The sequence below is a fragment of the Camelus ferus genome, chromosome 21, assembly GCF_009834535.1.
Source record: "Camelus ferus isolate YT-003-E chromosome 21, BCGSAC_Cfer_1.0, whole genome shotgun sequence".
NCBI lineage: Eukaryota > Metazoa > Chordata > Mammalia > Artiodactyla > Camelidae > Camelus > Camelus ferus.
The window spans coordinates 13,366,569-13,381,829 of record NC_045716.1 but is presented as its reverse complement, the minus strand read 5'-3'; the positions used below and the strand labels follow the sequence as shown (position 1 = coordinate 13,381,829).

Sequence of the window (15,261 nt, the reverse complement as noted above, 5' to 3'; positions counted from 1 at the left end):
CTAACATGTTCCACTTGCATCCTCAGAATCACAAAATACCTACAAAAACTGTTCTTTCTGCCAATGAAGAGAGACAGTAACTGCAGGTGGCTCTGGGGGCAGCTTCTCCAACATCTGGGAAATGAAGTTGCATGCTATCACTTTGCTAAATACAGAAATATATAAACTCTCAGCATGCAAAAGATACCTACATGAAAATTACTAATATTTTCATTTTTTAAAAGTTTATTTCCATAGATATTTGATGCATGTGGTTACAAGGGCTTTGGAGGCTGCAGTCAAGCAAGATGAAGATGTGTCTTTTCAAATCTTGCCCTTAGGGACCATGATGAGAATTTGCTATTTGTAATCTCGGGCTACATACAAAAGATTGAACAACTGGACATTTAAAAATAGCCATTTTCAGTTTAATAGATTAACTAGAAGGGCATCAGTTGTACGATGTACCATTTTGATATTAATATTTTTTGATCTGATACAATTTTGCATGGGCAGAAATCAACAGGTTAAGTGAGAACAACATGAAAGGCAAAGGGAATTTGTGTAAAGCTGAGAAAGTAGAGCATGGACACTGCTGACCCTTTCCGACCCTCCGGAAAGAGGAGAAACCATGTCTGGTTCTGTGTCTGGAACTGAAGGGAGTATGTAAGGACCCAGAGGATGCTGGCTACAGAGACAGGTTAATAACAGATCATCTCAAGAGAAGGAGTCTTACTAAAATCTTTGCTCTCTTTCACGAAACGTTAGAAAGGATTGTCCAGGATATTAACTCGCATCAGGAATTTGTTTTTTTGAATATCCTGCATGTTGACCTTGCCTGATACAACTTTTTCCCATGAGGGGAGATTCAAGACTGTTTGAAGCCACTGGTCTTCGGTTAACTCAGAGCTTGAGTACCACCATTCCTGAGAGGAGAGACAGAGAACACAGAATTCATCAGTGCTCTTCACCTTGCGTGGTCAAGAGTGGTCCAATACCATAAGTGGACAGATGTCCTTGAGCGTTTAAAACCAGGGGAACCCACAGACAAGAAAAGAACTTTGTTGCCCAAACCAGGATACTGACACATGACTCTAAATAAACACATAAAGTGTACATCCATTCACTAATTCTGCAAATACTGAGTAGAAGGCACTGTGTGAGGGACTAAGTGGTTTCTGCCTTTTAAGAGTTCACATTTTCAAGAGGAGACGAGACACGCACACGAATGTAACACACAGTGGAAAGCGGTGAGGGCCACAAGAAGGCAGAGATCCTGCTAAAGGGGGTTTGGAGGAGGAGGCGATCCCACGGAAACTCAAGGAGGAGGGGAGGTGTGACTACCCGACCTATGGACATGTCATCCCTTTCAGTAAGAGCCCAGAAGGGCCCACGATGGCCTCCCACATCAGGTGAAACCCAGCAGGCAGTGGGCTTCTGGGGCTCCTTGGCCTCCCCCGCGAGCACCCGCTTCCCCAGCTTGCTGGCTGATGGTACATACTTTGCTCATGTTCAGCCAGCATTTCTCCAGCACATTCCCCTGTGTTTCACAGAGCTGTAAGGCTGTGCTCAGGAAGAGGTTGCAGTTCTGCCCATCCCCCATCAGTATGCAGACATAGGCCATCAGGTGGTAAAGCCTTGGGTAGAAGACAGGCCCGGTGGTGTTTTGAGCCATCAGACTCTCCAAGTTCTAAAGAAAAAGCAACACATCAGAATCAGAAAGGGGACCCTGACTGCAGAGATTTTTAACTTCTCAGATGATCTGGGGTCATTTCAAACATATAAGCAACCAAGTGAAAAAAGCATATGACAGAGACATACATAGAAAGTAGTGGAGACTAGATGGTGAAGGTCAGGTGGAGTAGCCCCCTGGTCTACCCAGACCAAGAATGTGATATGGGTGGGCTCATTAACCCTTCTCGGTAATTACCTTTTTTTTTTTTTTTTTTTTTTTTTGGAAAGCCCTAATTAAAGAATTGTTCTTCCCTGCTGGTGACATTTGCTAGCTTGGGTCTTTAGCTAATGATACATCTACCTGTCCTTCGGGGGTCACTACTCTGCAGCTGAGTTCCTGTTCCTTGTGTTGACACACTCCACCATTCTAAATCAACATGTGCACTTAACAGTGTTATTTAAGATTTAATAAGTATTGTATCAACATTCATGGGATGAAGAGGGATGGGAGCTGGTGAGACAGGGGTTTTACTTATCAGGCCTGTGGTATGCATATTTGTCAAAGAGCTGCACACAAAAAGGAAAGAAACTTTTCACAGAGACACTTACAATGTCCTTATACGTTTCCTCGGGAATGAGAGAAAAGCCAAGGGCTTTCTAGACTGTTCAGGGCTCAACCTCCTGGCCCCAGGTAAACCTGCCTTAATCTGTCTCCTTCAGCAATCACTTTTAAAAAATGAAACTGAATCCCCCTAAAACTGAGTCCCCCTGCTGAGTTCATGGTCACCCTCTCTATCCCAAACTTCATTCTCTTGCTTGTCCTGCCCCCTGTTCCCCTCAGGATTGGGGAGTATCAAAGAAAGTTGGGGGTGGGGTTGAAACCAAGCAGGACCCTCCCACGTACAGAAGCCCATGTGCATCCCCGTTTCTTGTTTGTAGAAAAAGGCTTTGGTCTCCTAGGCTTTCTCTGAGTTCCAAAGAGCAGACTCAAGCAGTTACTAATTACAGAGGTGAGAGAATGCAGAAAAGCAGTCAAGAAACCACAGTTCAGTGATAAAACTAGTTTCTAGTTCCACCTGAAGGGATATAGATACAATCTGATGCAGATCTTTGAGTTGTTCTACAGGAACTAAGACCCTGCCCAGGTAGAGGATGGTGACTACATGCTGACCACAAGTGCATAGACCCCAGACTGGTCAGAAGGTTGATGATTAAGATTCCCCGAAACACCACCCTGTTACCTCATCACTAGCCAATCCAAAGAAAGTCATGCACCCCACCGGCCCTCACTCCAAATGTTACCTTAAAAAATCCCTCCCTGAAAGCCACTGGGGGAGTTCAGGAGTTCTGAACATGAGCTGCCCGTTCTCCTTGCAAGGCCCTACAATAAACACTGTACATTCCTTCACCACAACCTGGTGTCAGTAAATTGGCTTTGCTGCATGGCGGGTAAGTGGACCCAAATTCGATGTGGTAACAACAACAAAAAAAATTTTTTTCTTTTGATTACCAAAGCAATATAAGTTAATTTCCAAAATGTAAGGAATTATACTTCAACTGTAAAAAAAATGTAGAGACTGGAAATGGGAGGAAAAAAGGAGAAAGAAACAAAACTCCCAGAATTTAGGGAAATAATGAGGATTGGAAAAAAAAAAAAAAAAAAAGAACCACTCATAACCCTAACACCTAAAAAAGAAATACTTTTGGCTTTTGGATACACACTCTCCCACTTTTTAATTTCTCTGCTGTGGGCAGGGAATATTGCCCACCACCCCAGCTCTACAAGAACCAAGCCATTAGCCACTGCAGCCACCCACCAGACGCATACTGGCCCTAGACAGTTAAGATGCATATCTAAGGAATAAATTCAGTGAACCTAGATCCTTGCCTCTTCCATACATAGAAAAGCGCTAAAATCATTAACTTGAGATGTCTGTTCTTTGTGATTAGCATAGGGTCCACAGACATCTGGCAGATCCTTGCTCTAAGACCCCTCAAACATCCAGTGCTGCCCTTTAAAGGTAACAAAGAACGTTCCTTTCTTAATACCTACCTGCCTTAGCTGAACTAACTACTCTAGACAATGATCAACTTCACAATGACCGGAAACCAAGCCACCAGGGGTGGTCACAACCCCCTACCAAAATCCCTAGCCCTACCCTTTCACGACATCCTCCCTTCCCTGTTACTTCAACATCAGCCTGATCACGCACCCGCACCCTGTGACCCTCTTCGTGCCGATGTCATGTAAGCACAAGGATTTAAAGGTCACCCTCTCTTATAAAAGACCTCAGCAGCCTACCGTTGGAGTGCACAGATATCTCTCGCCAGTGGCCCACTGTTGCCTATAGCAGCACACTTAATAAACTCCTTTTCTATTTTCATCCTTTGTCTTTGGTAAATTCTTTTACCATCTGTGCACTGACCCACCAAATCCCAGGACAATTAGTTATCTTCTGGCGTTTTCCCCAGCAAAAATCTCCTCCATATCCTGGCTCCTCCCTTACTTCTTCAGAGCAGTTACTCAAGAGTTAATCTGAGAGGCTGTCCTCTGGGCTAGAGCTGTGGTCCTCGGTAAGACCCCCAAATAAAACTTAACTTGCAGGTTTTAGGTTGTGACACTGCCTGTCACTTACACACACACACTCACACTCTCGTGCTCATACCCACCGTAAATGGGGTCATACTCATCACCCATAGGATAACATTTTTTTCCCATTTAGCATCATGTTATGAACATTTTCCAATGACATGATTATTTTTTATGAGGTTTCATAAATTCAAATGCTGACAGAAGCCAGGCAAGTAACATAAACAAGAGGCTGAATGTGACAAGATAAGAAACAGAGGGGATTATGTCATACTGGAGGGGGCATGCCCTGTCACCCCTTGTTAATTCCAGCCAATAGCTGACCTTTAGGATTGGGGCCTGGAGTCACCAGATGCTCCAATTTTTAAAAGAAGAGTCAGAAATTCAGATTTTTTAATGTGAAAATATCCCAATATTTAAACATACCATTTCTGACTTAACCAGTATTTTTGAAGGGCATATAGTTTTTATTTTCCTTTAGTTTTTTTTTTCTAATACTATAAACCTGAGATGAACATCTTTATAGATAAATTTTTGTTTGCCATCTGGTTATTTCTTTAGGGTAATTACTAGGAGAAGAATTACATGATGTGCAAAATTTGAAGATGCTTATGCATTTTGCCAGAGTGCTCTCTAGAAACTTTACGAGAGTCCTTCAGAGCATGAATGTGACATCTCTCATATCTTTGCTAATTTGATGGTTAACAAAACAATGCCTTATTCTTTTATTGCACTTACTTCAATATCATAGAAATGAAATTGAAATGTTGAACTTTCCTGACAAACCTATTACGTGTTTATCTTGTCTATCATTATTTATTCAGGAAATTAAACATCTCTGTGCATCCAGGCAGGACCTCGTGGGGCCTTCCCAGAACAGACCCCTCCCTCCATGTCCTCTGCCTTCCCCTTGTTTGTAGGAAAGCTGTAGTTTCCCAGGGCTCCCCTGAGTCCCAAAAGCCTGGCTGTAGAATTAATGATTGAGAGGATGTGAACACACAGTGACAAAAATGGCAGTTGGGCCAGGAGAACTGGTAAGAATTTAAACAATAAATCAGCCATGTGGCAGTCACAGAATCATTAGTTCCTCTGTGAAGTACCTAGATAACAGTATCTGATGCACATTTCCTGAGTTGCTTCACAGATGCTAAAACCCCCACCAAATGGAAGATGTTAACTACTTGATGATCAGGAGCACGTATCCTCCCCACCCCCATCTCCTGGAGCCTGAGGATTGATCACGTTGACCCCTGCGACACCGCCCTGTTACCTCACCATCAGCCAATCAGAGAACGGTGCACGAGCTGATCACATACCCTGTGACTCCCCTCTCTCACCTGGCATTTAAAAATGCTTTCCTGAAACCCATCGGGGAACTGGGGTCTTTTGAGCACTGGCTGCCCTGGACTCCTTGTCTGGCACCTTACGCTGAACACTGCACTGCCCTTCACCACAACCCGTGTCAGTAGATTGCCTTTACTGCACACGGGCAAGCGGACCCAAGTTTGGTTCGGTAACGTGTACAAGGCACTGTTCTGTGTACTGTGCAAGATACCAAGTCTGATTTTGTGTTCTTGTATTCTTTTGATTCTCCACTCCCACCACTCCCTCCCATTCCCGGGCTTCCCACCCCCACCCGCTTCTGGAATTCAAATCACACGTTCCTTGAGTACAGTGTCTTACTCATCTTTGTTGTAATCCCAATAGCACGTATTGTGTTTTTCACCTGTACTGTCTTTGGGAGAGGTGAGTTTTATCACTTTACTACTCATTAAATAAAGAGGCGCTTTCTTTTAACTGCCAGCTAATCTATCTACCTAGATTTTCATATACCAGTTTGTCCAAAAGTGTGGTACCCCTTTACTAGACCTCAATCAATATTTAAAAGTGATGATGACAGTCAAACTCACTTGTCATATGTAACAGGCCTGGTATTTGAAAGAAGAGAATGTTGGAATCAATTAAACCATATTTAAGATGACAAAAAAAAAAAATCTGCTTTTTTTCTGAACAACAGAAAGTGAGGCGTGTTTTAAGTCCCTCATAAGTCATTTTCTTAAGGAAAGACCTTTGCTCTATCAAATTACATGAAATAAACTCCATAATACGTAATAATCACATAAAACAAAATGACATTTTATGCCACCAAGCAATTTCCGTCTTCTGAGTGAGAGCCAGCAGAATGCTTTATGAATCAGAAATATAAAGACAAGTTCTATGCCAACGAGCACATACCTCCAGGCAGTGACGACAATGAACTTGTGTGTTTTGGGGGCAGGGAGGTAAGCTGCTGTGAGCAAGCCGCAGGAAGAGGTGCTGAGGCTGAGCGTGGTGGGAGAGTGGTAGAGAGTAGGCTCCCACCTGGGCAAACTGAGGGCTTTTCTACCCAGCGGGAGTGAAAAGGACCCACCCCATAACAATGCCTCAGACAATTAAATGAGCTGCTACACGTCACTGGGCCCAAGATGCCTTGTTTCGAAACATTTTAACAGCTCTGAAACAGGGATGTGCCTTAAAATCGTCAGCACCTGGATTCTGCCAACAACCTGAAGGAACTTAGAAGCAGGTTCTTCCCTAGATCATGAGAACGTAGCTCAGCTGACACCTTGATTTTATCCTTGTTAAGATCCTAAGGGGGAGGGCATAGCTCAACTGGTAGAGTGCATGCTTAGCATGCAGGAGGTCCTGGGTTCAATCCCCATGACCTCTTCCAAGAATAAATAAACAAACCTAATCACCCACTTCCCGCAAAAACAAAGACCCCAAGCAGAGCGCTCAGCCAAGCCTGTCCAGACTTCTGACCTGCTAAACCGTGAGATAGGAAGTGATGCTGTTCAAGCTGTTTGTGGTGCTTGGAGACACAGCAATAGAAAATGAATACACCTGCACTCAGCCTTTAACAGGACAAGGCAAACAGGCACCAAGGCGACCAGAGAGGTCCAGCCCTTCATTCTCTCGGGGTGGGGGGGGGGGGTTGCCCATGCTGGGCTATGAGCTCTGGGAGGCAGGCACCAGGATTAATTTGCTTTCCCTTGTACCCCAGCACCTAGTACCTGGTGCTTACTATCTAGCAGTTGAATATTTAAAATTTCTGTGCACAGAAGACTTCTCTTCCAAGATATTTATCTCAGCAACAGCAGCAAAGTACTACAGAAAAGTTCTATCTAAGAATACCTTGGCAAGATCATCTAACAGTACATCTACAAGATAAAATACTATGCTTCCTTTTAACTAACGGTGTAGAAAGCAATTTAACAACAGGAGGTTATTCATAAATACGTCTCATTTAGTAGCAAGTTTAAAAAATGGAAATGCATGCACACACGTAGAAGAAAACTTGAAAAATGATTCCTCAATATGTAAAAAGTGGTTAGTAACCTCTAATGGAAAATAATCTGAGAAAGGAATATGTATGTATGTATGTATGTATATGTATAACTGAATCACTTTGCTGTACACCTGAAACTGACACAACACTGTAATAATCAGACTTCAGCCAAAGAAAAGGGAGAGAGAGAAAAAAATATGTAAAAAGTGGTTGTCTCTGAGTAGTAAGGTTATGGGCAATTTATATTTTCTTCTAATTTGGGGGAGAGAGTTGCACTATAAGCGTGTATAACTTCTGTCATCAGAGAAAATAACTGTCAGAGGCGGTAGAGAAAAATCCACATGAGGAGTGACTTATCCTGGGGACCAGAGAATAGGCCTTACCTTGAGTATGTCGACTCCAATGTCCTGAGCATTCTCAGATTGTTCTTCAATTTGCTTTTGAAGGTAGAGAACTTGCCCTTCCATGTACCTACAGATGCTGACGCAGTAAAGAGCTGTGGGGGTTCTTCTTGACACGAGACTTTTGGCTCTATTGGAAAAGACCTGAAAGTTGTCCCATTCCTGAAGTCTGGCATACCTGTACCACCACAGAAGAGTAAGAAAAATCAGTAGCATCCTTGGAATGGGCTGGATTTCTGAAATGGGTCTCTCTGGAGGTACCTGTGCCTCTGGAAGCCTGCCACTGACCAATTCAGGGAAAATAAATAGTTTTTTGATGATTTGATGTGAATAGAATTGGGGGGAACACTTGGGCAATGTTAGCCATCATTTATTCAACTCTTTGGACTCTTTAAAATGTGAAGCAGATCAGACACTTGGAGCTATTCACTCTGAGGCTTGAAGAAATTGCTCTGATTCCAAAGAGAGAGCACCTAGGCTACACTAGACTACTCAAAGTGTGGGCCACTGCCTGGTGTCCTCAGTGTCATCTGAGTGCTCTTGAGAAATGCAAACTCTCTGGTCAAATCCAGATCTACTGAATGAGACAGACTCTGGGGATGGGGCCAGGAAACTGAGTTAATAAACTCCGCAGAGGATTCCTACGCCCATCAAATGCGACCAGCATTGGCCTGGGCCACAGCTGTTGAGAGAACTCCTCTGGTGAGATAGAGCGGAATAAGAAATGAGGACGCATTTTGGACTTTACATCCCTTGAACTTTTAACTCACACGGGCAAGTTAATTTGACATTGAACTTTACTTTCTTTTGACTTTAACTGGCAAGGGCAGTTTGAGGACTTTCATTTCTCCCAATGAATTTTATAGTAAGAGGAGATTTCTGTTCAAATTTGGAACTGCTCTAGTTTGCAGGACTTTATATTGGAATGTTTTCATATTGTCATTGAATCTTAGCACAAAATCTCTAAATACTGGACAACACAGTTGCCTGTACAATTTGAGGTGTGAAGTAGAAGAGGGAATGACTTAAGTCCTTCAATTAATGTTCTGGAGCCTGACTCCTGACCTACTTCCTTGAAGCTGAGGCCCCAGCTGCAGGCTTATTGAGTTAAAAATGTAACAGGGTAAAGATGCCAACACCTTGATCTTGAACATCTCAGCCTCCAGAACTATGAGAAAACAAACTTCTGTTGTATAAGATACCCGGTCTATGGGACGTTGTGATGTACACCAGAAATTGACACAGTGTAACTGACTGTACTTCAATTAAAAAAGAAAGACAGAAAGAAAAAATTTAACAGGTTAGAGAGATTCAGCCTCAAGCTTAATGGGTTCGTGAGGTACAGGAGGCCTGCTTCTCCCACCCTCCTGAAGTTCCCCTCTATGTGAGGTAGCTCCACGGGGGCAAAGCACCTCATCTCTTTCCCAGTCTTGCTCCCTCCCCCAACGATGAGGAGTGACTCAGTGACTTGGATGATGACTTTGGGGGAGGAATTAGGCAGCTGCACCTTGGTAGCTATCCCTCTTCTTCACTTTGAGAGCCAGAGAGACCAACAGAGGGCATGGCACTGCCTGCCTTGAGGGGGCTGGGATGGGGATGGAGTTTCCTAGAACTGCCTGCTGCTGATGGGTAAATCTAATCCTGGGATTCAATATTAGGAAGCCCACCTGCCTGCAGATCTAAGCCATATCCTACAGCATCAGCTTAATCACCAATGATTATGATTAGATCTTGGGGGAGGGGGCAAGTAGTGCTAATTATGAGTCTCCCTCAAACCCCAGCACTTCTCAGAAGCAAGGACTCCTTTTTCTTATTCATCGCTGTATTACCTCAACATGATACACATGTAATAAATGCTTGTTGCACTGAATACAATGGAAGTGGGATGGCTTTTCTGGCCTTGGTTGAGAGGGATGAACTAGGTGACCCTTAAGGTGTCTTTCAGTGTAAATCCACTCTGTCACCTTCAGTCTGCCTCACGTATAAATTTAAATTACTTTTCCTTTCTTTTCTTTTAAAAAAAAAAAATCTCAGGAGATTCAACATTTCAGGATTCAACATTTCCAAGTTTGGGGACTTGGGGTTGTAACACATTGTTACCAGATAGCAACACACGAGTAAAGTCCCAGGAGGATTCCACTCTGAAACTTGAGGATCCTGTTGTCTTCATTTTGATATACGAATTCCAAACATTCTTCAAATGTCCTATAAACAAAGCCTGAAAAAGAGAGAAACAGGAGAGCCTGGCTGGTGGATGGAGGAGAATTTTCCACCGTCTCTGATGACTTTATGTATCCAAAGGGTCCCCTGGATTACATCAACCAGGTGACTGCACTGCCCTGTGTTGGCGGAGTCCCTGCTTTTGTGGAAGCTGACACATGTACGATAGAATGCCACAGTATTAACTGAGCAGGAGTGGGCTTTAAACCAACCCTCCCTGCCTGAGACTGAGGAATCAGCCTCAGTGCAGGCTGGGACTTCGTCTTCCCACCCATACTTCCCTCATTGGCAGTGATACCTGCATCCCCTTTGAAAATACCTGTCGGAAAAAGAATGCTCAGGTTGGCCCCTCTGGTTTATTATGTACCCTGAAGCCTTCCTACCCGGTGTCACCTGAAAGTTACCAGGGAAGAATTTGTTGTCCAAATCACCAGCAGCTACCAGTGCCTGGAACCCTCACATTAGCAGCCCAAACCTTCATTTTAAAGCATGAAGTCTCCAAGTCTATCCTGCTAAAAATTAAATTAAAAAAAAAGTAGAAGGCACATACTGACAATATCAGTCAGTGTCTCTTGTGTGCAAATTAATCTGACACTTTTCTAACTGGCAGCTTAAATTCTAAATTCTCCTCCTTGCTGGTCCCTTAAAATCCTTGCACCTTCTAGACAGCTTCCTGAGCTCCAAACACCAGGCTCTTCCCCCTTCCCTGTCCTAGCCAGAAACCCAGTGGTCTCAAAGCCCCCACCCTGATAGTTGCCACCCCACACCTACACAAGTGTCATGCCCTCAGTTTCTTATCAATTCCAAGGCCGCGCTCACCAGAATAAAGCATGATGTCCAGGCAGATGAAATAGAAAAAGGCCTTGCTGAAAATGTGCTCTTCTGCTACAGAAAGATCCCACAGCCACCCCAGCACCTGGATCAGCTGCTTGTATCTACGGGAAAGGAAAAGTGGTGGGATTAAAACGTGGTGTGCGGGAGGTGAGGAAGTCCAGTCCTGGTCTCAGTCCTGCCCAGTGATTCGGGACCAAACGCAATCAGTTAAACAGACTTCAAACCCACTCCTAAATCTCAAATGGGCAATTTGTTCAAACTTTTCTTTCACAGACTTCTCTATCAGAGTGACCGCAGTCAGGCCATGTTGGCCTGGGTCTCTGGTCTTGGTTGCTGTCCTCGGGGCATTTGCCTTCCCTGTGAGACCGTTCCCTTTCTGTCACCTGTGACGGAGGCCTGATTTCCGCAGTGGGGGTGACTGTCTGACTTTCCTCCAGTCACTGGACCAGAGCGGTGGTTTCCAAAGGATGACGGTCATCAGTTACATCAGCTTAGGGTAAACTGTGCTCCCTCCCCCACTCGATGCCAGGGTGAAGTGAACCCAGAACATTCCACTAATATGGCTTTCTTTCCCTAATTTTGGAACACACCTTAAGATAAATACCTGTTTTTCAAGAATAAGGATTTACTAAGCCAGCAGAGGACCAGACAGTGTTTGCTGGGATTCTGAAGCAATGCCCACATCTTGTGGGCTCGAGAGCCTGGGAAGAAAACAATGCCAGTCTATTTCTGGGCATTACTTGCGTTTGCACGTCCCTTCTTGACCAGCCAGCCCTTACCTAAGTCAATGGCCAAGTCCAAGTCACCCATTAGGAGCTTGATGTAGCTAAGCGCATGGGCCACGTAGGTCACAATTTCAATGCTCTTGCGTTTCTCGGGGAGGTTGAAGATGTGCTCGATGGCCATGATCTCATATTTGAACCATGTGCCCTGGTAGCCAGCCAGATGGTGGTGCAGCGAATAGTCCAGGTAGGCCTTAATGATCTGAAATGGCAGCAGTGAGAGAAGGAGAGCAGGGCAAGACTGGGATGGAACCCAAAGCAGAAAGTCCAGGATATCATCCAACGCCTGCCAGTAAACAGGGATTTACGAAGCTTGGAAATGGAGCTGGACATTTGACCAAACCATGGGCCTCGACACAGAAATTAAGTTGAGTTTCTGCCACCTATTTAATGCATGATCCAGGACAAGCTCAATGGCCCCTTTTGCCCTCAGAGCATCCTTAAACAAAACAGAAGAATTTTAACTTGGAGGAAAAATAAAAGCAATATGTGGATATATGACTGCATAGCAAAAAGCCTGGAAGGATTCACTCCAAACTGTAAATAGCAGTTACATATTTGCTGGGGTTGAAGGAGAGATTTAAGAAGAGAAACTTTGCTTTTTACTGCATGTATTTCTGTGATGTTTAATTTGTTATAACAGCATGTGTTACTTTTGTTATTTAATAGCAAAGGAAGGTTGGTTTGGTTTTGTTTGATTTAAAACTATATATAAGGACTAATTCTAAACCTAATTGGGAGATTCAAGAGAAGTTGGTTACTCAAACAACTCTTTAAAATGATAAAGTTGCTTGGGGAAGGATGAAGGGAAAACAGTTCTTGCTAAAGTGACAGTTCATTATAAAAAACAAAAACAAAAATAGAATACATAGAAACTGCAAACAGGAGAAATACAGAATCCCTCATGGTAGAATGGTGGGGGAGGCATTTTGGAGAAGGGAACTTTTTTCTTGAAATTCCTCACATCGCAGAAAAGAAACAGTCCGAAAATTCTGTGTTATAGGCAAGTCTGTGGGTGCTTGTTAAACCACAGAGTGAATCTCAAGGAATTCCTTTATTCCTTGATTAAAACATGTTTCAGATAACCCTACCAGGAGGGAAGGAATTGTGGTGGAAGACAGGATCATTGGGCAAATGAAAAATCAGAGCTGAAATGAAGCCTAGTTCTTCTGGTATTTGGACCAAGAGAATTGAACCCAACTGAACTGCTTCACTTTATGAGAAAAATATAAAGCTCAGAGTTCTATGATTTGCCAGTGGTCACACCACATATAGGTGGAGTCCTAGAAACTTCCCTCTGGGCACTCATTCTGGTTCTTTCTCTAGGGAAGCATTTTCCCCAGCTCTTCTGACCTCAGTTACAGCCCTCTTGTTAACAAGTATCTTTTGATTCACTTTCCAATTGTGACTTTTCCATTTTAGTCTCCCTTGCGCCCCCCAACTCCATCACATTTTTAGGAGACAGCCCCAAGGGTGGAGGAGGAGTAAACCATTTCATTCAATAAATATTTGTCGAGTACCTACTATGTATTAGACACCATTCTAGGAACTCAGGGTGTAAACGAGAAAACAGGAACCCCCTTGGGGTCCCTGAGACCCTTTCAAAAACTACACAAAGAAAGCAAAGCTAGTTTCATGACATCAAGCGATTATTTGTGTCAGGAAAAAGACTGAAAGATCTTGAAATGGGCCAAAACAAACCAAAAAATTCAGTGGGTGTCCTGTCTAGCTCACTCATCAAGGTTGTCTCTGCCTTTCATTGTCTTTGGGCTGCTTTACAATTCTGCATGCAGTAGAAACCATAATAATGTAAATTATTCTTTTTCATAGAAACATAAGTGTTCAGTAGAATAGATTCTTGCCCTGTGACTAGTTATGCATCCATTCATAAATCAAATTCTCCTTGGGACCAGCTGTAACATCTTACTAGTTCTCTCACTAATTTTAATGAGCTCAGTAAAATCAGTTGACGTGTTCTTTTTGTATTTGTGTGAGTCATGATTTTATCTTTTTAAAAAGAATTATCCTTTTACCTTTTCCTTTTTCACCCTCATTGTCTCAGAAGTACAATAAGGAGTCTTCCAGGGGAGAATTAAGTACAAGGGAGTGAAGGTAGGAGCAGATGGAGAATCCAGCTGTCTTCTGTGAAGTCAGACACTAAGATATTTGCAAAAATGAAGTACATACAATTCTCACTAAATTTTTTGTTTGGGGAAAATGAGGTTTTTTTTTTTTTTTTTTCAATGAAGATGTTTATTATATTGATATGTAATGGGTTTATTTTCTTTAACAAATTATTTTTTTATTATCTAGTTTTTGTTTTTTATATGATAGTATCAATAGCTACAACCCATAGAAATAAAAGCCATGTGAGGTCCGCAATCATTAAGAGCATAAAGGGATCCTGGGACCAAAATGTTTGAGAACTGAAGGCTCGGCAGAACCAGCCAGCCAGGAAGGCTTTTATTAAATCTTCATGGTTTTGAATTTCCACTGGCTTTCACTAACTAGGCTTTTCTCTTCAAATGAGATTCAGAAATGTAAAAAGCAGCTACAAAAACACCCTACCTGGAAGTCATCTTGAGTTTCCAGTGCAGTGTTCACTTGCATCATAGCTGCCAAGTGGCTATAATACTTGTAGTGAAAAAAGTAATTTAAGCTATAGATCTGCCACAGCAAGGAGAAGCAGGTGGTTTGCTGGTAAAGTTGCGCCAGCCTCTTCTTCCTATTAGAGTATACACAGGGGACATGAAAAGAAGGTATTGTCACCAGCATGCTTGAGGAGAACGCAGGTGCAGAGTTCTCACTACTGGCTTGGGCATCAAAACAGGCTTGAGTTTGAGGTCTGTTTCCTTTATATGGAAATTAACATGTACGTTAATTTTTATGATGCACATTTTCTCCACTGCACAGTGGGGACCATAATACCTACTTTGTGATGATGAATTAAGATAATCTATGTAAATCACCTGTCCCCTGTCAGGTCATTGCCATTTAAATGAAGTTATTTTAAAAAGCACATTTATATCCTTCATCACATTTGATTCTGACGACAACCCTGTAAGAAGGGAAGGAATAATTAACCCCAATTTACATAAACGGAAGGTGAGACTCAGACGGGTTAAGTAATTAACTCAAAGTCACACAGCTAGAATGTGGTGGTGCCAGGACTCCAGCCCTGTCCACCTCCAGCCTGGCCAGTCCAGCGTGTGGTTTCCTGCATTACACATTGTTGTCAGGAGCTAGGGTCTCAGCTCAAAAAAGGAAATGAGCATTTTAAACAACTCCAGTCTGCTGTGGTCTGAATGCATTTTCCCCCTCCAAATTTATATGTTGAATTCTAACTCTCAAAAGTGATGGTAATAGTAGGCGGGGTCTTGAGAACATAATTAGAACATGAGGGTGGAAACTTCATGAATGGGATTAGTGCTCTTATAAAAGAGATTCATTCCA

General features: G+C 43.0%; 1 protein-coding gene across 1 annotated transcript in view; it reads right to left on the bottom strand.

The window, feature by feature from the left end:
• Positions 1-391: 391 nt before the first annotated feature.
• Positions 392-15,261, bottom strand: part of ADCY10 (adenylate cyclase 10) — a 66,605-nt gene continuing 51,735 nt past the window's right edge. Inside the window, exons 25-32 of the mRNA XM_006193970.3 lie at positions 14,377-14,533; positions 11,806-12,010; positions 11,631-11,727; positions 11,012-11,127; positions 10,073-10,190; positions 7,955-8,150; positions 1,481-1,669; positions 392-905 (exon numbers count right to left, since the gene is read on the bottom strand). Coding sequence (XP_006194032.2) covers positions 744-905; positions 1,481-1,669; positions 7,955-8,150; positions 10,073-10,190; positions 11,012-11,127; positions 11,631-11,727; positions 11,806-12,010; positions 14,377-14,533 — 1,240 coding nt within the window. The 3' untranslated portion in view covers positions 392-743. The remainder of the gene's footprint in view (positions 906-1,480; positions 1,670-7,954; positions 8,151-10,072; positions 10,191-11,011; positions 11,128-11,630; positions 11,728-11,805; positions 12,011-14,376; positions 14,534-15,261) is intronic.